Source organism: Mesoplodon mirus (assembly GCF_964341445.2).
Source record: "Mesoplodon mirus genome assembly, chromosome: 13".
Lineage (NCBI taxonomy): Eukaryota > Metazoa > Chordata > Mammalia > Artiodactyla > Ziphiidae > Mesoplodon > Mesoplodon mirus.
In genome coordinates, this window is record NC_138989.1 from 6,395,856 (window position 1) to 6,416,921 (window position 21,066).

A 21,066-nucleotide genomic window follows, 5' to 3' on the forward strand; every position below is an offset into this window, starting at 1 on the left:
CGCTGAGCCTGTGCGTCCGGAGCCTGTGCTCCGCAACGGGAGAGGCCACAACGGTGAGAGGCCCGTGTACCGCAAAAAATAAAATTAATTAATTAATTAATAATTTAAAAAATCAGCACTGATGGATAATCAGTTTACTGAAAGGTCCTTCAGGCATCCTTGGGGTCAGGGGTCAGCACACTTTTTCTGTAAAGAGCCAAACAGTAAATATTTAGGCTGTGTGGGCCATACAGTCTCTGTGGCAATTACTCAGCTTTGTGGTTGTAGCATAAAAGCAGCCATAGACAGTATGTTTATTACATGTGTTCCAATAAAACTGCATTTACCAAGACGAGCGGTGGGCTGAATTTGGCCTTCAGGCCAGGGTTTGCTGACCCCTACTTTGGATGATACCTAATCAATTTTTATCGCATGTTGTCCTTGTAAATCCCCCGAAATCTCTTTGGACTAAAACACAATATAAATCAAAACACACTAACAAACTAAAACACCATTCACGGCCATGGGGGTTAATGGTGACAGAATCTACTGTACCAAAATTCAGAGTCAGAAAAAGGATAACAATTTGCTTTGTTATACTGTTAACATGGTCCCCACATTAGCTGTCACTTACCTAAAAATGACTTAGCCACTGCATGCAGAGCTTGGGAAGGCCAGGGCATGAACCAATCAATACCAGTGTTATTTACTAGACCTTGAAAAGAAAGAGAAACAAAAGAGATGATCGCCCTGCAACTCCGAGATGCTCGAGAACATGGATACCGTCTTTGGTACCCAACACATTGGTGAACGAGCTGGGCGGGTCCAAAAATAATGATCAAGGGACTTCCCTGGCAGTCCAGTGGTTAGGACTCTGCACTTCCAATGCAGGGGGCGCGGGCTCGACCCCTGGTCGGGGAACTAAGATCCCACATGCCACGCAGCCCGGCCAAAAATTTTAAAAAATAAGTAAATAAACAAAAATAATGATCAAAAGCAGGGTTTCTCAACCTCGGCACTATCGACACTTGGCCGGATAATCCTGTCGGGTGGGGCTGTCTGTGCACTGTGGGATGTTTGGCAGTCCCCTGGCCTCTATCAACTAGATACCAGTTGGAAACGTGGCCGCCCCCCCCTCCAGAGCTGTGACAACCAAAAATGTCTCCAGGCATTGACAAATGTCCCCTGGGGGAGCAAAACGGTCTCCCTCTGTTCTAGGGGCAGGTACTGCACCTTCCATGAGGCTGCCAGAATTTTCCCAGATGGAAGGGCGTGGAGAGCTACACTGCACTCGCTATGGGCCTTGCACCTGGGACCGTGAGCATTTCCTCGTATCAGAAGGATAACAGCCATCCAGCGACAACACGAGAGCCTGTTGGCAGACGTGAGGGACCGCTTGGGGCTCATCCGACATGGCAGGGCCCACATTTCAACCTAATGACCATGGCATGGGTCACTTTGCTGGTGGAACCTCATATGTCATTCCCTCCCTAAGGCACGTGCCCTGCTGAAGGGGGAAAATGGATTTGCAGGCTCTGCTCAAGGGCACCTGGGAAATTTCTGCAGCGGGTCCTCAGGGTGTCCCCCACTGGTGACATGCCCAGGACGATGTGCAGGTTATTTGCACTCTTGTTCACGAAGTACTGCCACATGGACTCCTTGGCCGGGCCCATCCCTTGCTTCAAAGCCTCTTGTCCAATCTGACTGAGGATAGACTCCTTCTCCTCATCTGGGAAAAGCGCGGGCACGATTCCTAGAAAACAAAGGCCAGGATTGGGTTTAAGTTCCGGGGTTATTATCTTTCGAGGCACTGAAACGGCAAGAAGCACAGCAGACGCAGCAGATGCCGAGTCCAGGGAGCAGGGCCTGGGTCCCAACCCTGAGACCCAAGGCTCACTTGCCGTGTGTGTAAATCCCTTTGAGCCTCCGCCTCCTCATCTGTGAAATGGAAATAACAAATGCCTCCTGCTTACCTGGGCGGGTTATCGTGAGCAGCAGAGCAGGGGTTCTCAACTGGGGACAACTCTGCCCTTCCCAAGGGACATTTGGCAATGTCTGAAGGCATTTTTGGTTGTCCCAACGTGTGTGTGTGTGTTGCTGTGTGTGTCTGTCGCGGGGGGTGGTACTAATGGCATTTGGAGGCCAGGGATGCTACTAAACATCCCATAATACCCAGGACAGCCTCCACAACAAAGAATGATCCCACCCCTAGTGTCATCAGTGCCAAGGAGGAGAGGCAAAGCCTTCATTCTGCAGCAAAGCATAAGAGCTTCAGAGTTATTTGCCCCCGACCCTTTGGGGTACTAGTAAATGGACCCACCGGACTCTACTCAGTCTTCACAGAAAATACACCCCGAGCCCTGCAGTGGGGTTTACAGATAGAGAACAGGGCTGACATTTACATCCCGGATTACAAGTTTGTGACCCATGTATGAAAAGTCCACTGCCAACCCAAGGACACGTGTGCTAAATGCCACATCAATAGCCTAGACAGTAGGTGCCCCAGGCATTCAGGAGACAGGAAACTGGCACCGTCGAGGAGGCTTCTTGAGGAGGGTGACCCTGCAAGGCACTAGAGCTAAAACTGGGGGGAAAGTTTCCTTGGTGCTGGACTTGAAAGTGGAGTTCTGTTGTTTTTGCCCCCAGCCCCCATGCATTCCCCACTTTCTTGTCACAGGTCTCTCTTTTCCTTTGGAGAATCACTTCTCATCCATTCTAAGTCTGCATGTGGTTTTGGGTAGTCATGACACTACCCCAGCCCTGACCAATCAGAACCCTGCATGACCCCGGCCAAAGTCATTGGCTCAGGGATGGGCATGTGATCTGAGCCAGCCAATGAGAGCCCTGCTAGGCACTTTGGCCACAACTCCTGGGAAAGAGAAACGCTCATCCACTGGGCTAAGAAAGGAGGATGCAAGTCTGCAGCTTCTAGTGCCATTTTTAAAAACTACTTTGGGAAAAACCCAAGAATGCAAATAAAAGAAAAACAGTAAGGCCAAGAGCGAGGGAGAGACCAGTTCCTGATGATATCATTTGAGCACCTGAATCCAACCTGGACTTTTTCAGTTCCAAGAATCAATACCATCTCCTTCATTTCTCCCTAATTTTACGTAAGCTTGTTTGGGTTGAGCTCCTGTCACTTGCAACCATGGAGGCTGATAAAGAGACGGAGAGAGAGAGAGTGTGCCAGGCATGGGAAAGATGCAGAGGCAGGATGCAAAGAGTACACCTGGAAAATGAGAAGAGAAAGGCGGCCAGGCTGCAGAGACAGGACAAGTCAGTCCACGGAGACCCGGAGCAAAGAAAACACGAGTGCAATGCGCAGAGAGTGGTATCTTAGGAGGAAGAGCAATATGGAGATGTCTGCAAAAAGTCAAGGTCAGACACGACGAGGGTCTGGCTTAGATGGTAAAGGGGACACAAGGGAAGGGACAGGCTTTAGAGACAAAAAAGCATTCGCAAATGTGGGAGGGGCTAAGAGTCGACACACTCCAAGGTTTAGACCTGATGAGAGTTATGCAATAACTAAATACGTGGAGACGGGCAGGGGAGAGCCCCCTCAGGACGAGGAACAGCCAGAGTCTGGCTAGTTGGGCTTTGGGGGTTTTGTTGGGTTTTTTCTCTTTTTGTTGTTCACTATTTGTACCATTTCAAATTAGTATAAAACATTTTTATTAACTATCAGATGGGTTCCCTGAGAAAAGAGCTAACACAGCAGGTCCGAGGCTGCTCCCCTTACAAAAGCCTGTTTACGGTGTTGGCCCTTGGCTGGCTCCTGGGAACTTAGACTCCACGAGGGTTCCTTCCACCATTCACCAATCAGAGGGGCTTCCCATGCCTCAGCTGTGTGTACAAACTGCGGTTTATGCTGACTACCTGCTTTCCCTCTGGGAATCTGGAATTTGGTATGTGCCAGGCAGAAGGTGCCTACCTGACCAGCCCCCAGTGAACAGCCTGAGTGCTGAGTCTCTGCTGGGTGTCCCTGGTTGAGGATACTTCACACATGTTGTCACAACTCCTTGCTGGGGGATTGAGTGTATCCTGTGCGACACCCCAGGGAGGGGGCTCTGGAAGCCTGTGCCTGGTTCCCCCAGACTTTACCTCACGTGCCTTTCCCTTTGCCGATCGTGCTGCATGGCCTGTTGCTGTAATAAATCACAGCTATGCGGAGTACAAGATATAAAGAGGAATCTGCTCCTGGTTCTCCTCTGTGTTCTCTTGCTCTGGTTCATTCTTCCTCTTTGAATTCAGTCCTGGACTCGCTTTGCTTCTCACTGTCTCCCCCGGGATGATTCCATCCATCCCCAAGGTTTTACAAACTACAGGCCAGTGGCTCTGAAACTGACATCTCCACCCGAGGCCCCTCTTCTGAGCATCAGACTCATCTATCCTTGGAAATAGGGTCTTTACAGAAGTAATCAAGTTAAAATGAAGGCATTAAGGTAGGTCCTAATCCAGCATGACTGGTGTCCTTCTAAAAGGTGGATATTTGGACGAAGAGAAAGACATAGGGAGAACAACAAGAGAACACGAAGACAGAGATCGGGGTGATGCCTCTACGAGGCAAAGACTGTCAAAGATTGGCAGCAAACTACCAGAAGCCAGGAGAGAAGCGTGGGACAGATACTCCCTCAAAGCCCTCAGAAGGAACCAGCCCTGCCGACGACCTGATCTCGGACTCCTGGCCTCCAGAACCGTGAGACAATAGACGTTTGCTGTCTAAGCCACCCCTTTTGTGGTTCTCTGTTACAGCAGCCCTCGAAAACAAACACACTACCTAACAGCCCGTAGGTGTCGTGGACTCCACAAGCCCCACGTGACACAGGCCCGATCTGGTCTTCCCTTCTTGGTGAACGGAACCACTCATCACCCACTCAAGCCAGGAACCCGAGAATCATGCCTGACACTCTCTTCCTCACTTCGTCTGGTCCATCCAAGTCCCATTGGCTCTACCTCCAAAATATCTCGAGAATCCACCAGTTCTCTCCGTTCCCACTGCCCCACCCTCGTCCAAATCGCCGTCATGTTTCACCTGCACCTGAGCAGCAGCTCCAAGCTGGCTGCCCTCTCGGGGTCTAATGCATCTCTAATCTAGTTCCCACAGGGCAGCCAGAGGGCTCTTTTAAAAATGGCAATCTGGGGACTTCCCTGGCAGTCCAGTGGTTAAGACTCTGTGCTTCCAAGGCAGGGGGCGTGGGTTCAATCCCTGGTTGGGGAACTAAGATCCCACATGCCATGCAGCATGGCCAAAAATAAAATAAAAAATAAAAATAAATAAAAATGTAAATCCGGGGCCTCCCTGGTGGCGCAGTGGTTGAGAGTCTGCCTGCCGATGCAGGGGATACGGGTTCGTGCCCCGGTCTGGGAGGATCCCATATGCCGCGGAGCGGCTGGGCCCGTGAGCCATGGCCGCTGGGCCTGCGCATCCGGAGCCTGTGCTCCGCAACGGGGGAGGCCACAACAGTGAGAGGCCTGCATACCACAAAAAAAAAAAAAAAAAAAATGTAAATCCGTACCACAGCACTGTACCCAGAATAAAATCTAATCTCGGGCTTCCCTGGTGGCGCAGTGGTTGAGAGTCCGCCTGCCGATGTAGGGGACACGGGTTCATGCCCCGGTCCGGGAAGATCCCACATGCCACGGAGTGGCTGGGCCCGTGAGCCATGGCCGCTGAGCCTGCACATCCGGAGCCTGTGCTCCACAACGGGAGAGGCCACGACAGTGAGAGGCCCGTGTACGGCAAAAAAAAAAAAAAAAAACCTAATCTCCTTTAAATGGCTCACAAGGCCCTGCGCGGTGTGGCCCCTTCACCTGGTTTGCATCCCGTCCACCAGCTCACCACGCTCCCGCAGTACGCACTGTACCCTTGGCCTGTGATGCGCCTACCCACCTGTGAGAGCCTGAATGATGCCTCCTCTGCAGGTAGGAAGTGATTTAAAAAGGTAACGTTTATCGGACGGCCTCCGCTGAAAGCTGAGCAGCGGAGACCAGCAAACCCCGTGCAAGACCAGCGTCCTGGTACCTGAGGTGAGCATGTTGTTGATGAGCTCCAGGAAACCCTCCTCGGCCACGTGGGCGTCCGTGAACAGGAAGATCATCATCCTGTTCTCAATGCCAAGTTTCAGGTAAAGGTTCTTCAGATCTTCCCGGAAATTGTTCTCAGAGTAGCCGCGGCTCAGAAGGATCTCAAACACCTGCCAACACGGAGCACAGCATCCTTGTGAGACCACCGGCCCTAGGGAGGGTCTCCAGGTAAGTGCAGAGGGAGAGGACAGCTCCAGGCAGCACAGCTCGGGCTGAGCCACCATCAAAGAGGGACCAGCGACAGCAAATCTGGATGACCTGGGCCATTTTCACAAAATACAGTTGAGTGAGAAATGCAGGACACAGAAAACTGACATCCCTTTTTGTCAGACAAACCACGGTGGACATTCTGTGCGGGCGCACACATGTGCAAGGTGAGCGCTTATGCAGGGAACAAGGCCTGTCCGGACGGATTATGAATAGGGCTGCAAAAAGAGGAGTGGGGGTAATGCAAAGGACACCCTCAGTCATTAAAATGAGTCATTTGATGGGAATTCCCTGGCGGTCCAGTGGTTAGGACCTGGCGCTTCCACCGCCATGGCCCGGGTTCCATCCCTGGTTGGGGAACTAAGATCCTGCAAGCCACATGGGGTGGCCAAAAAAACAAAAGAGTCATTTGAGTTACTGGGAGGGAGGGAAGGCAGGGGATGAGCCAAGCAACAGAGGAAATGGGTGTGGGTACAGCCACTGTGTGAACTCATTTAAAATGAGATAAATTGGGGGAAGATGTGTAAAAAAAAACCTAATAAGAAGCAATTTATAAAATCTTAAATTAAAAAATCCTATGACACACAAAAGAGATAAAAATGGAGATAAGGACACAAACGTAAGCCAAGTCTTTCCTGTTCAAGCACTTCCGGCTCACACGTGTGGAAGTTTAACTGCGCCCAACGGTTTAGAAAAAGCTCGGATTTATGGAAACAGAAAGATCCCCCCATTTCCTCCCTCCCCTCTGCCTCTAGTCGCTCTCTCTCACACACACACACACACACACACACACACAGAGCCTCTTTCACACTCACAGGCACTCACTCACTTTCATACCCACACACGTTCACACTCACACTCACTCTCAAACACAGTCGACACACTTCCACGTTCGTGGGCACACACACAGTTGCTCACCCACTTTCACACTCAAAGCCCCTCACACACATTCACACACGGTTACACACACATGGACACCCACACACCCTCTCACACAGTCACAGGCACAAACCCAGGGCACCATGGAAGCCCCTCAGCCACATATAATCAGGTCTCTAGTGCTACCTGCCGCCTGCAGACCCCGTTCATCCTCCCCGACTGTAGCTTTCACTCGCCCCCTCAACAGGTCCCGGCACCCCTGGCACAGACAGCTCTCTCTGGTCCCCCTACCCAACTGCCCCTCCACTTCCCAGCACACAGGGACGGCCCAACACAGCCCACTCCTCCTCCTCTTCCCTCCGACATCCTCTCCACCATTCTTCGAGCCCACGATGCACAAGCACTACCCCAAAGGAAAATGCATCCATTTTTGTTTGTTTGTTTTGTTCTTGGTTTTGTTTTTTTGGCCGTGCACCATGGCATGTGGGACTTTAGCTCCCCAACCAGGGATCGAACCTGTGCCCCCTGCAGTGGAAGCGCAGTCTTAACCACTGGACCACCAAGGGAGTCTCAAAAATGCATCAGTTTTACTGGAATAATCAACAGAAAAGTCAACTTGCCCAGAGAGTAACATTATATCCTACAGAAAAATGTAGGAAACAATAGTAGAACAATTACATTTGAATAATGGATGATTTTGATTACATATTTTATCTAATTTTAAAGGTACATCAACCAAGTTAGTTTAGAAATACTTTCAACAAAAGGTTAATATGTGTGAAATACTGCAAGCTAGATTCATTGAATTAACCGTGACTGCTCTTCTATATAAAGAGTTCTCACAAATCAATAAGCATATAAAGAGGCAACTCACGAAAGGGAAAAGACAAATATCTAATGAACGTATAAAAAGATATTCAAACTGCACTATTAATTAAAGAAATAAATTCTCATTTGAACTATAATAGTTTTCACCTATAACCCTGGCAGATATCAGAATGACAATACCTGGTATTGGCAGAGTAGGGAGAAAAGGACATTGCTGGTAGCATAAATCAGTTTAATCCTTTGTCGTGGGACTGACTGGTTGTTAATGAAGACATTTTTAAAAACAAACCAAATACAGTGAATAATAGAATGACACTGTACCCCCCACCCATCTTTAACATTTGCTAAAAACCCAAAAGTCATATTTGCTTCAAAACTATTTTTAACAAACTTATGGATAAAATTAAAAATTCTTTGCTTCTCCTCTGGTCCTCCATCTCCAGGCTTTTTTTTTTTTTTTTTTTTTTTGCCACACCGTGAGGCTTGCGGGATCTTAGTTCCCTGACCAGGGATCAAACCCACACCCCAGCAGTGAAAGCGCTGAGTCCTAACCACTGGACTGCCAGGGAATTCCCCAGGCCCTTTTTACTCCTGATTCAAGGAGGCAAACTCCACCATGAATTCAGGTCCAACCTTTCTAATGTGAAATCTGGTGCCACGGATCAAAAGTCTTTTAAAAACATATACCCTTAAAACCCTCCAGTTTCCCAATTTCAAAAGAAGATGTTTGCATGGAAAAAACTGATCGGTGTGCAAAGAACAAGAATGTTCATCACTGCACTGTTTATAATAACAAAACAAGGAAAAGGCTAAACGTCCACCAACAGAGAGGCTTATGTGTGGCATATCTACACAAGGGAACGTTGTGCAGTGTTTCAAAGGAAAATGCAAATATATAGCTATTGACTTTAAAAGATGTCAGTGATCTAGATTTAAATGGAAAAAAACAGATTACAAAAGTTCCATATAGATGTTAATTATATAATATTGCAAAATTGTAATATTTCTAAATGTCCAACTAAAGAAGAATTTTTAATTAAAATATTGTACTACACATTCATCAAATTTGGATTCTGAAAGATGTCAAATGACAAGGGATGTTGACATGTTAAATGGAAAAGGTATACATTATTTTTATACTCTGAAAAATATAATTGGAAAATAAAATTTTACAAGACCCTCTTAAGAAAAAGTTACATATAACATTAACCCATTGCTAGTAATAAGTTAATATATTTGTAGACTCATAGGAAAATTCTGGAAGGATGTGCACCAAAATGTTACTAGGAAGCAACAGTGGTAATCCTTAGGTGATGAGATTACAGATGATCTTTATTTTCTTTAGATGTTTCTGCATTTTCCGAATAGCTGCAATGCGGACATATTACGTGTATATAGAGACCAGTGATCCCATAACAACAGTGATCACTCTGTGATGATGATAATGATGTAGAGTTCAATCTGATTCCAGAAGACATGAGAAGACGAATAAGACAGTTTGTGTGAAAGAACACCTTCTAATGCTAGTAGAAGGATTACGGAAACCCAACAAGAGGTATCCCCTCTGAGAGGATGGATCGAAGGGATCCAGGGTATGCATCAGGGGTAGCTGAGTGCCTGGTAATGGCTGAGGCTGAATAACGACCCTGTTCTGCCCAGGAAGAGCAGGCACGCCGGGGGGCATGGGGGGGGGCAGTCAAGGCACCTGGGGCTAGTTTTCAGCAAAAACAGAGACATTGAGGATAATGCAAGACCCTAGTAATGAACAGGATCGGATACCAGAGAACTAAGGACAGTGTGGGAGGGTGAGTTGTGGAGACGACTCCTCTTCAAAATTGATACTCATTGCACGGTGCACGTCTCCACGGTGATGGGCCCGGCTGGCGAGTTAACCTGTGGGCACTGCAGGACTATCTGTAAGAGCCTAAGGACGGTGTGGAGAAACAGGACCCTTCATACAGTGCTGGGGGGATATAAAATGGTGAGGCCCCTTTGGAAAACCATCTGGCAGTTTCTCAAATGAGTCAACAGAGAATCGCCGTTATGACCCAGCAACTCTGCTCTTAGGTATCCACCCAAGAGAAATGAAAACATATGTCCACACAGAATCTTGTACATGAATGCTTAGAGCAGTGTAGTTCATAATAGCCAAAAGGTGGAAATAACCCAAATGACTGTCAATAGATGAATGGATAAACGAAACGTGGTCTACCACACAGGGAACATGATTCAGCCACAAAACAGAATGAGACACTGATACATGGATGAAGCCTGAAAACATTATGCTAAGCGCAAGAAGCTGTCACAAAAGACCACATGCTCTGATTCTATTTGTATGAAAATCCAGAATAGGAAAGTCGAGAGAGACGGAAAGTAGATTATGGTTTCTTAGGGCTGGGGGGGTTGGAAGGACAGGAAGATAGAGGGCAACAGCTAAAGGGCTTGGGATTTCTTCTTGGGATGATGAAAATGTTCTAAAATTGAATGTGGTAATGGTTTCCCAACCTTTTGAACACATTTTTAAAAACTATTGAATTGTACACCTTAAGTGGATGAACTGTATGGTCTGTGAATGTATCTCAATAAAACTTTTTTTTAAAGATTCTAAGAATGTCCCAGAACCATGCATGCTGGTTGTGCTGATACATTGCCGACCCTCAACACTGGGTCCATGGAGGTTTAGGGCAACCCCCCCTCTACACGAGCACAGGTCACAGGTCACAGGATTTGCTCGTATTTGACTTTTGAACTTGATTTGACACATTCTTCATTCCAAATACAATACAATAGTTAGATGCTTCAAATATTCAGCTAAAATAATATCAACCCCCCCCAACAAAAACACTTTATACTCTATGAAAACATGGTGTTATGATCTGTTATAGATAGCTCAAATATTTGCAGGAATTACTAACTGTGGAAATTGGCATACCAAACCCATTTCTGGGGGTCGGCTCACCTCATAGCCAGCTGTGAAGGCAGCCAGCCTGGCCAGAGACTGCTTCCCGGAGCCCCCGACCCCAACCAGCAGGGCGTGGCCACGGTCCAGTCGAATGATGCGGTGCACACGGGTCAGGTGCTCCAAAGCATCGTCAAAGAGAACCAAGCTCATTTTGGTGTAGCTTTCATTATACTCTTCAAGAATTTCCTGAATTTTAGAAAAAAAAATTTTCTTTAAGAATCACTGGCTTTCAAGAGACAGACTCTCTCCTTTTGTGCCAGAGTGATCAAGAACAGAGGAGAGATTTTTCTGAATGTCTATAATTGTTGAAATTATTCAATCATTCAGGTTTAAGAGACTAGCTTTTACGATCAAGATTTCGACCTGCTGGTCTGTGACTGGCCAGCAGCAAGCCAATGCTAGTTACAAGGTTCGACTTGTGAATTAAGATGAAGATGAATATTAGGGGGTCAGATAAGTGGTTCCCAAAGCTGGCTGTGCATCGGAACCCTGGCACCCTTCATGGGCTTGATGAAGGGAAACGCACAAAGATGGGCCCCAGGGGTCTGTGTGTTGAACAAATTCATCAGACCATTCCCATGCACCACTGGACACGGACACCACTGGATCAGACACGAGCCCACATCCTGAACCGAGAGACAGAGGCGTGGGCGTTCTTCCTAGCTCCACCTCCTGGGCACCCACGCAACGCGCTCCCGGAAGAGGTGAGCCCTGTCCGCACCTGGAACAAAGCCTTGGCTGCCTCGTAGTCCTGAATGTCTTCATAAACGCGCATTTCCTCTTCGTGCAGGGCCATCCGGAAGTCTCCAAACAGGATGGGGTCCCTCATCACCACCTCCGCATCATCGTTGAAATGTACCGTGACCAAGTTGCCTATGTGCTCTTCAACCTGACAACACAAGACCACTTCAGGAAGCCAAGCTCAACACCATAGACGTGCTAAGACTTGTCAGAAAGAGAGTGTATGCTAGGATTATCTGAAGTAATTTGCATTCGATTTTTTCCCCATTGGCTGCAATAATCCTCTTAATTATTATTAATTATTATTATTAATAATTATTATTAATATTATTTATTAATAATAATAATCCACTTAATAATCCACCCTACTTTACCTGTTGACTTTCATTATTAGTCTCTCTTTTTCTGCAGTGTCCCATACAAAAAATACATTGAAAAAAATACATTGGGTTTTTTTTTTTTAATTAGTACTTTTTCTTTTCACCCAGAGAAGAACTTTGTGGTTAGAGTTTGTGTTTTTGCATTTGCTGGTCCATATTCAATGTACTGACCAGTTGCTTGTCTGTTTCATTGATTAACCGGTCGTGGAAGACTCTCAGACACTCGTTCCTCCAGACTCTCACCATCTGGGTCACCGTCTGGAATCTACAGGATGGAAGGGGCAAAACCAGCCACAGAGTTATCCAGAGAAGAGCAGGCTGAATGCTACTATTTTCAGATGGGTACACAGGGTGCAGAAAAGGACAACACTCCCATAGTCTTTTTCCCCCCCTGGTTTCACATTAATTGAAATTTAATACAAGCTAACAATTTAAGTATAAAGACCATAACGTTGTCATTCATAAGTTATCCTACTGCAGGGAAGAAAAAGAACATTGTCTATAAGTGACATAAATGACCTGAGAACCTGACAGGACTCCTAGTTGCTGGAATTTATGAATTTAAAATCAGCAGCAGAGCCACTGGCAGCTCCTTTTTCTAAGAACCAACTCCATCTGACCCCAATTCTGGGTCTTTTTCTGGTTTCTGGCAAAGAGCTCTCACTCCACCCTAAATACCTAGAGCTGCTCCCCCTGGAACTGCCATTCTGAAACCTTCAAGGGCACCCAAGAGTCAGTGTGGGTACGGGGAAAGTTCCTAATTCATTTTTCAATATTTTGTGCATTCATAACATGAATCCACGAAATTGGAGGATCCCTGCAAATCTACATAGATGAAAGTTTACATTGATGTAAATACACAAATACGTCTAGCTTTCAGGAGTCAATTTCTAGACCCAGACTTAAATCCCTTCTGTCTTCCATGCTTAACTTCTCCCAAAGACACATATATTGATATGTAGAACCAGTCAGCAACTGGTAACAATTCAGGTGTGTGAAGGAAAGGCCCCACGCGGGCCAATTTCACCTTTAGAACTGAGAAAAAATGGCGGTCACAGCAGTCCTACCGAGGGGTTGAACACACCTGTCCACACAGCCACACACCTGCCTCTCCCGGCTCCACCTACCTTCAACTCAAGGGCTCAAGAGGCATCAGGTCTTAACCAAGCATTTGACTCTGTTCTTCGTTTAACGTAAACAGAAAGACACTGGGTAATTAATTATACATGGATTCACACCACATTCCTTGATAGCTCCTCTGTCTTAAAAGAATAAGGAAACCCATCGTACTGATGGGGCACATTTCAGTGAGAGAAAACAAACTCACCGTTCTGGGTTAGTGAGGACCAGACCGTTAAAAACCCGCGAGATATCTCGAAGGTTAAAGATGTAGTGGAACTTGGATGGGGTGGGCAGTAGGTCGTGAACAATGTTTTTGTAAAGTGCCAAAGTGCAGGACGTCAGCTTGTCACTTACAGCCACAATGCTCTCATGAAACACCTACAGAATGAAAAGACACCCCCCCCAAGTGTCTATCAGTGAATGAATGGATAAGCAAACTGTGGTCCATCCATACCATGGAATATGATTGGGCCGTAAAAAAGAATGAAGCACTGACACCTGCTACACGGATGGATGAACCTTGAAAACATGCTACTCAGTGAAAGAAACCAAACACAGAAGACCACATATTGTATGATTCCATTAATGGGAAATTTCCAGAATAGGAAAATCCATAGAGACAGAACGCAGATCAGTGGTTGCCGGGGGCTGAAGGATAGGATAGAATAACTGCTTTGGGGGTGATAAAAATACTCTGGAACTAGACAGTGGTGATAGTTGTACAACATTGTGAATGTACTAAATGCCACTGAACTGTATACTTTAAAATGGTTTTAATAGCTAATCTTAATGTTGCATGAATTTTACCATAATTTTTTGAGAGGAGGTAAGAAAACAATTGAAGAGCCAGTGAAACTAATCATCTGATCTGCTTCTGTTTCCCTAGATTTTCACATTAACTGACAAGTCAACGTGATATGAAACCAAAGCCCCAAACCAGCCCTCAGTCTGAGGTTGATTTGACTAGCACAGACCTCACTGTTTTGGAAGCAAATGGCTTAACGTAGGGCATGAACACGCCAGGTGACCGCTGATCCCACACCTTTATGTTTCCTGCCTGGCCCTTCAGGACTTTAAGTGTGCAAGCCTGCTTTAGAAGGCAAATGCCAGGATCAGAAGGTCATTATTTAAACGAACGGGTTCCATTTATGGGGGTCACGTAAATCACAACGATAACAGCAATAACTAGTATCTAGTGAGTATCGGACATGTGCTGGGCACTGTGCCACACGCTTTACATGCATTTTCTCCTTTCATTCTCCCCAAACCTAAGTGAGGTGGGTACCAGAATTGTCTCCCTGTTCCGGAGGAGGAGGGGGAGTACGAGCTCTCCAGGGACTTGCCCACGGAGTAGAATGGGGACCGACTCCAGAGCCTAAGTCCTCTGGTTGGTTCACTGCTGTCACTCCAGGTGGCCTCTGTAACTCAGGGCCACATCACAACTTCCATGGGCCCCAGGCGCTTATGCCTTCATGGGTCCCTTCCTCCATAAAAATACATTATTTAGGGCTTCCCTGGTGGCGCAGTGGTTGAGAGTCCGCCTGCCGATGCAGGGGACATGGGTTCGTGCCCCGGTCTGGGAAGATCCCACATGCCGCGGAGCAGCTGGACCCGTGGGCCAGGGCTGCTGAACCTGCGTGTCCGGAGCTTGTGCTCCGCGACGGGAGAGGCCACAACAGTGAGAGGCCCGCGTACCACAAAAAAAAACAAAACAAACAAACATTATTTATATATCTTATTATATATATTATATTCTTCGTATTATTATATATATTATATAAATATATTGCATGTTATTTCTAGAAATAAAACTATATTTATACATTATTTTATTTAATTATAATTAAATATATTATCTTATATATTATGACTGCCTTGGTATAAAGATGAATATAATCCAGGCTGAATTATATTGATTCCTTTCTTCTGGTTTTGAAAGAAATGAAAACATGTTCACAGTCCCCTAGAAGCACCATGGGCTGTAGGCATTGTGTTTGCTGTGCCAGATGCACACATTGCTACCACGTTTCTACCCAACACATGGCCCTCCGGTTTAGACTTCTAATTCAAATCAAATTACCGAGGTATGGCCTTTGAGGATGGAGGAATAAATTAAGTGCAAAGACTCCTCTGAAGGAAATGGAATGTTGAAGACACTGAATAGCGAAATAAATCTCGGGTCGACTTCGTTGCGGCCTCCCCCTGCTTTGCCCATCGCAGCAATAAAGCCAAAGTCTCGGATGCTTTTACAGTTCAGCTCCTTCCCCCGGTCGTACAGGTAGCCTTTTTCCAACAGCAGTTTCAGCAGGGCAATCGGCTGCTGTGTGCCATATTCGTCCACCTTGATTTTTTTTTAAAGAAAAGGAAGCACAGTGGTATCACAAAGCAGAACTCAGCAGCGCCTCTGCTGACCATCTAAACTAAATCTCATCTCTTTGCTGACCATCTAAACTAAATCTCATCTCTCCTCTCACTCTCTTGAAGCACTCTGGTTTGAGTTTCATTGGGCTTCTCAAAGTTTGCAGTTCTATATATTCATTTGTAATTTTTAAAAAAATCTGCGTCCCTGTCTAGACTGTAAGCTCCCTGAGCGCAGGAACTATATACGTTTTGCTCATCACTTCACAGCACCAGTCCCATAGGAGGTGCTCAATAAATATATCAGTTGGATGGATGGATGGAAAAACAAGTGTGTGGATGGCTGGCTGGACGCAAAGACAGATAGATGCAAAGGTGGATGGGTGCATGCATGGATGCACAGATGCATGGATGGATGGATACATGTGTGGATGGATGCATGGATGGGCGCATGCATGGATGCACAGGTGCACGGATGGATGGATGGACGTGTGGATGGATGCATGGATGGATGCATGCATGGATCCTGGCTTTGCAAACAGTCCATATGGAAGATAGATTTTTCAGGGAAAAAATGGTTCTGCAGAAAAGATATAAATCTAAATCCCAGTGCTAAGAAAACTTTGCACCTCTCAGGCTCTGGCCCCAGAAACACACCCATTGTGCACGCTAAAGTTCCCTTTCCTTGGTAAATCCAGAGGAATCCTGCGGAAGTGCCTGCCCTCATGCTTCCCATGTAAATGGGGCTGAGAGCAGCATTACTGCCCGAAGTACAGCTCATTTGGAAATCTCTCGCTCAAACATATGCTGAATATAGTTCAGAGGCTGCCTTGCTACCTACTTCCCTCCTTTGAGAAACTACGGAACACAATCTAAGGAAAGGGTCTCTCTGGTTAAGAAGACACTTCCTGTCACACTGTCCCTTAAGCCGGCTCCTCGTAACCTGGGCCCTGCAGACATTGTGCAGAATAGAGACAGGCGTTCTCACACTCACCCACTCCACGCACACATGGCCACACAAACACAGCACACTGCCCCGCCCCCGCCGTTAACCCCACCAACCTTTGGCATGTTCATGTCATCCATGAACACCAGGAGGCGTTTCCCCATGGGTGGGCTGTACGTGTCTTTGGTTCGTTTTTCCACGTTGGCTTCTAAATTTCTTTGGATATCCATGGACGTGGTGCGGGAGGAGAAACTGACCATTAACACAATCTGAAACAGAAAGAGATTATTCCAAAAGGTGGTCTTTTTTTTCACAGTACCTGCAGGGAATGTTTGATCATAAGCTAGCATCTATTTTGCAAATTCGTTGGTATCTGAACCAACTTTTTTATAACGCAGCGTGAGTCTGAACTTCATTCTATTTTTTAGCGCTAAAGCAAGAATTCCTCTTTCCTCTTGGCAGGTTGTATGAGTCAATAACTGGTTGCCAGGTGTGACAATGTGGACTGGGGGACAATGTGGACTCGGGGTGGGGCTTGGCTCCACACAGTTCTAACCAGGTGACCTCAGAACCATCACTTAGCCTTTCAGAGTCTCATTTTTCTCATCTGAAAAATGATTTTAATGACATCTTCTTGGACTACTTCATAGAGTGACTTTATCATGTGAGATGAAATACACCAAGGTGTTTTCAAAATGACAAAGCAATATTCAAACATAAGTTACTATCATGCCTGCTACATCTTAATAAATAAGTCAAAGACAGCATGAACAATCACTAGTTAGTCCTCGGAAGGAACCACTGAGAGAAAGGTGAGGGAGGCCCCTGATCCCTGTGTGGGGCGCACATCCTCACGCACTCGTACTTGGGGCTTCTCCCCTGCCCCTTCTTGGAGCGGTGGGTGAGAGTTCACTGATCAGTGGCTCCGACACTTAATTATGCACCAGAGTCACCTGGAGGGCAGCCTGATGGGGTCCCATCCTCAGAGTTCCCGATTCAGTAGGTCCCAGTGGTATAAACAAGTTTTCAGGTGATGCTTATGCTGTGGGTCCAGGGACCACACTTTCGGAACCGCTGCCTTAGATAACACCCTTCTAACAAGGTGTCCACAAGTGCAGGTGCACCTGAGCTGAACATCTGAAGGTGAATGTGCTTCTCTTTGTCATGAGCGTATCCAGATATGTCTTGTTGGGCTGATAAGCACCAGCTGCTGAGTCCCGGAGGGAAGGGTCACAGCGGGGGGGCTTCTGACTGCAGGTTCCCTTTACTCCATAAACTGGTAGGTCCTTCTGGCTGTAGACATCCTTCGTGTGCCCTCCACAATGGCATCCTCAGAGCTAAATAAACCATGCTTGCACCTGCTGGTATGTGAGTGACCTTGACCATCCATTCATGGGCAGTGCAACCCAGTCCCGCCCACATCCCTTACGTGCCCATCGCAAAGCTGGGCTGACCACTCCCCAGCCCAGAGGGCCACGTGGCTTCCCGGAGCCTCTTTGCTCCTGGAGGCACCAGCCTAAGGGAGAGTCAGAGGAAAGCCGTGCGGAACTGTCTCCCCTCTGAGGTTCCAGAAGGCCAGAACAGGAATTGGGAACTTAAATGACGGGCAACATGAACAAGGAACTGAGTCAGTGTGTGGACTGGGGACAAATATATGACAGCTGGAGATCTGGAAAATCACAGGCAGCTTCTTGGAGGAGATAAGAGTCTTTACGTGGTTACTAAACATAAAGTAGAACTTGTTTAAAGCCAAGAGAGCTGCAGTGGTGAGCAGGTGGGCCCTGCAGGACCACGCTGAGTCACAGAAAGGAGAAATGCCACGCTCCTTCACAACATCTCGGTGCACCCAGCACATTCTGCACGATCGTGTTTCATGTATTCATTTTCACGTTTCTCTCCCCTCCACAAGATCGGGCCTTAACAGCCTTGTTCACTGTCGTTTGCCCTGGGGCACCCAGACCCTCCCATGTTTGACAAGTGGCTGGAGGAAGGAGGGGAGAAACCACAAAATGGTGATGAGGAATGTGAGTGCCAGCCTCCAGACGACTCCCAAGCACCCTCACCTCCAGGCACCCGCACCCTGTGTAGCCTCCTCCCACGCTGTATCAGGGTGGGCCATGGTGGTTTTTGTGTGACCCACAGAATGTGGCAGAAGCGATGGTGTGTGATTTCCTGGGTCATATGAAGCATTGCAGCATCTGCTTTGATATCCTGTACATTCATTCTGGGGGGAGCCAGCTACCATGTCAAGAGGACACCAGCAGCCCTTGGAGAGGCCCACATGGTGGGGAACTGAGGCCGACCATTTCGGAAGAGGGTCCTCCAGCCAGTGTCAAGCCTTCAGATGACCACAGCCCTGGTCAATCTTGTAATCTCATGAGAGAGCTTGGGCTAGAACTACCCAGCTAACCCACTCCCAGATTCCTGACCTGCAGAAACTGACATAGTGTTTGTTGTATGAGCTGCTTTGTGTTGGGGTAATTTGTTACACGGCAATAGATAACAGATACAAATAATGACTTACATTAGTCTCTTCATTCAGGTTTTTAAGAAAGTTCTGGGTAGTGGCTGTCTTGGAGGTGCCAGATTCACCAACCAAAAGAACAGGTTGCCTAATCTTAACCATTTGTTCCAGCGTCCAGGTAGTACGGGTTGTATCCACCGTATGAACTAAGGAATATATGAAGAACAGGAGCATCACAGAAATGCCAACAAGGTGTGCATTGGGCAACCTGGAGTTTCACAGGATCCCATAAATCTCATAAAAAGCATCAGCAAAAACCCAAGAGGTGACCTTGAAAACGTATATATATATATATGGGTGAATCCATCTTAGGAGAACCTCACTACCCCAACCATTATTTTTAATAGCTTTATGGAGGTGTAACCCACATAGCATAAAATTCGCTCCCATTTTAAGTGTATAATTTGATGAGTTTGATACATTTCTACAGCTGTGTCATCATCACCACACCCAGGTATAGAACACCCAAACTGTTTTAATATCCAATTCCGATTTATACTCAGGATATTAAAAACTCAGCTTCTCCACTGCATATGTCACTCACTTATCACTTGTCAGGACTTGGTTTCCTGACCAACAATTTCCTCTGAAGAGAGCATAAAGCCTCAAAGTCAGGTCTGGCTTACTCCTGCATGGGCAATTTTTAATCCTGATTGGTTCCTGAGAAAATACGTACACCTCACTCTAAAAGAACTCTACACAAACCAAAATCAGATATTCGTTTTGTGAAATGCTTCAGCCTCTATGTTATCCAAATAGCCACAGGTGTGCACGTAAAATACGACTCAATACACAACGCCCATGGTACGCGACTTCTCAAGGCAGCATCTCTTACAAAACTCTGCCTTGTTCATTCCTCTTTCACTCCTGCCTTCATCCCTCCCCACGTCCAGCCAGCTCTACGGGGCAGAAGGGAGCCTGTGCAAAGCAACGGGAAGCAGACCAGCACCCTACCTCTTGCCCCGGCCTGTCAGGATCCGCCTGCCCAGGGAAAGAGTTGAGAGGCACAGACATCCGAAGATGCCCACAGCCAGCAGCACATAAAAGGAATCCAAAGTGCCGCCCTCTTGGAAAAGCCCATGGCTCACGTTCCTCAGTTTCTCCCAACCAGCACTCCGGGTGGGACTCAGAGTACCACAGGGACCTCAGGATCTTTTTCCCTTCCTCACAGAATGAGAACCATACACGCTTAAACCGAGGGTTTGGTTCTCACTTACCCAGGATGTCAATAAATTTCCTCTCACGGGAATGAACATACTCTGGAACTAATTTATTCCATGGTATCCATTTCTTCTGTGTGGGATCAAAATGAAAGTCAAACAAAGTTGGAAGGTGACCTGTAACAAACAGTGGTCTGTTTCACTTCGATCGTGGACATGGAAATACAGAATCAGCTTTGGCACATGCTTGAAATGAACTAATGTTATTTGCTCCCTGGACAGAAACTTAATTGAACAGACAGATTAGGATGGATGGATGGATGGATGGATGGAGGGATGGGTAGATAGAGATAGATAAAAATGGATGGGTGGATAAAGATAGATAGATAGATAGATAGATAGATAGATAGATAGATAGATTTAAATATAACTGGGCTAGGGAACCCAGGAAAAGGCTCAGAAGGGAGGGGACTGGAAGTCAGAGCTGTGGACATGGTGAAAAGTCTCATGAAGAGTGAAAAGAGGGTCTAGGACCAAATCCTGATGTGAGGGAGGGGCAGAGGAAGGGGACGCAACAAAGGAGCCTTTGAAGGCACGGCCAGGATGGAGCAGGATGGAGGAAGAACGTTTTAAGGAGGCAGAAAGTGGTACCCTGTCCGCTGCTGGGACAAGGTCGGGGAAGCAAAGCCCAGAAGGGGTCACCAGATCCGGCAACGAGAAGGCAGTGCACGTGCAGTCTGGGAGGAGCAGTTTGGGTGGAGACGTCTAAGAGCCTGTGGGAGGGGATTGGTAGAGAGGGACAGATGGAAAATACAGGAGAAAGAGGAGAAAACCAGTGAAGCCAGGAGCCTGATGAGGAGGGCGGGGTAGACCTCAAAGCACAGGGCGGGTCCAGC

The 21,066-nt window shown here is 46.9% G+C and overlaps 1 protein-coding gene across 2 annotated transcripts in view; it reads right to left on the reverse strand.

Moving 5' to 3' along the window:
• The window catches only part of DNAH10 (dynein axonemal heavy chain 10), a 150,398-nt gene that overhangs the window by 34,708 nt on the left and 94,624 nt on the right, over nucleotides 1–21,066 (reverse strand). For both annotated transcript variants that reach the window (XM_082640324.1, XM_082640325.1), the window contains 11 exons: nucleotides 20,228–20,347; nucleotides 19,011–19,156; nucleotides 16,603–16,755; nucleotides 15,263–15,523; nucleotides 13,388–13,560; nucleotides 12,232–12,325; nucleotides 11,661–11,828; nucleotides 10,937–11,125; nucleotides 6,002–6,173; nucleotides 1,529–1,732; nucleotides 614–694 (listed from right to left, as the gene is read on the reverse strand). In XM_082640324.1, coding sequence (XP_082496450.1) covers nucleotides 614–694; nucleotides 1,529–1,732; nucleotides 6,002–6,173; nucleotides 10,937–11,125; nucleotides 11,661–11,828; nucleotides 12,232–12,325; nucleotides 13,388–13,560; nucleotides 15,263–15,523; nucleotides 16,603–16,755; nucleotides 19,011–19,156; nucleotides 20,228–20,347 — 1,761 coding nt within the window. The remainder of the gene's footprint in view (nucleotides 1–613; nucleotides 695–1,528; nucleotides 1,733–6,001; nucleotides 6,174–10,936; nucleotides 11,126–11,660; nucleotides 11,829–12,231; nucleotides 12,326–13,387; nucleotides 13,561–15,262; nucleotides 15,524–16,602; nucleotides 16,756–19,010; nucleotides 19,157–20,227; nucleotides 20,348–21,066) is intronic.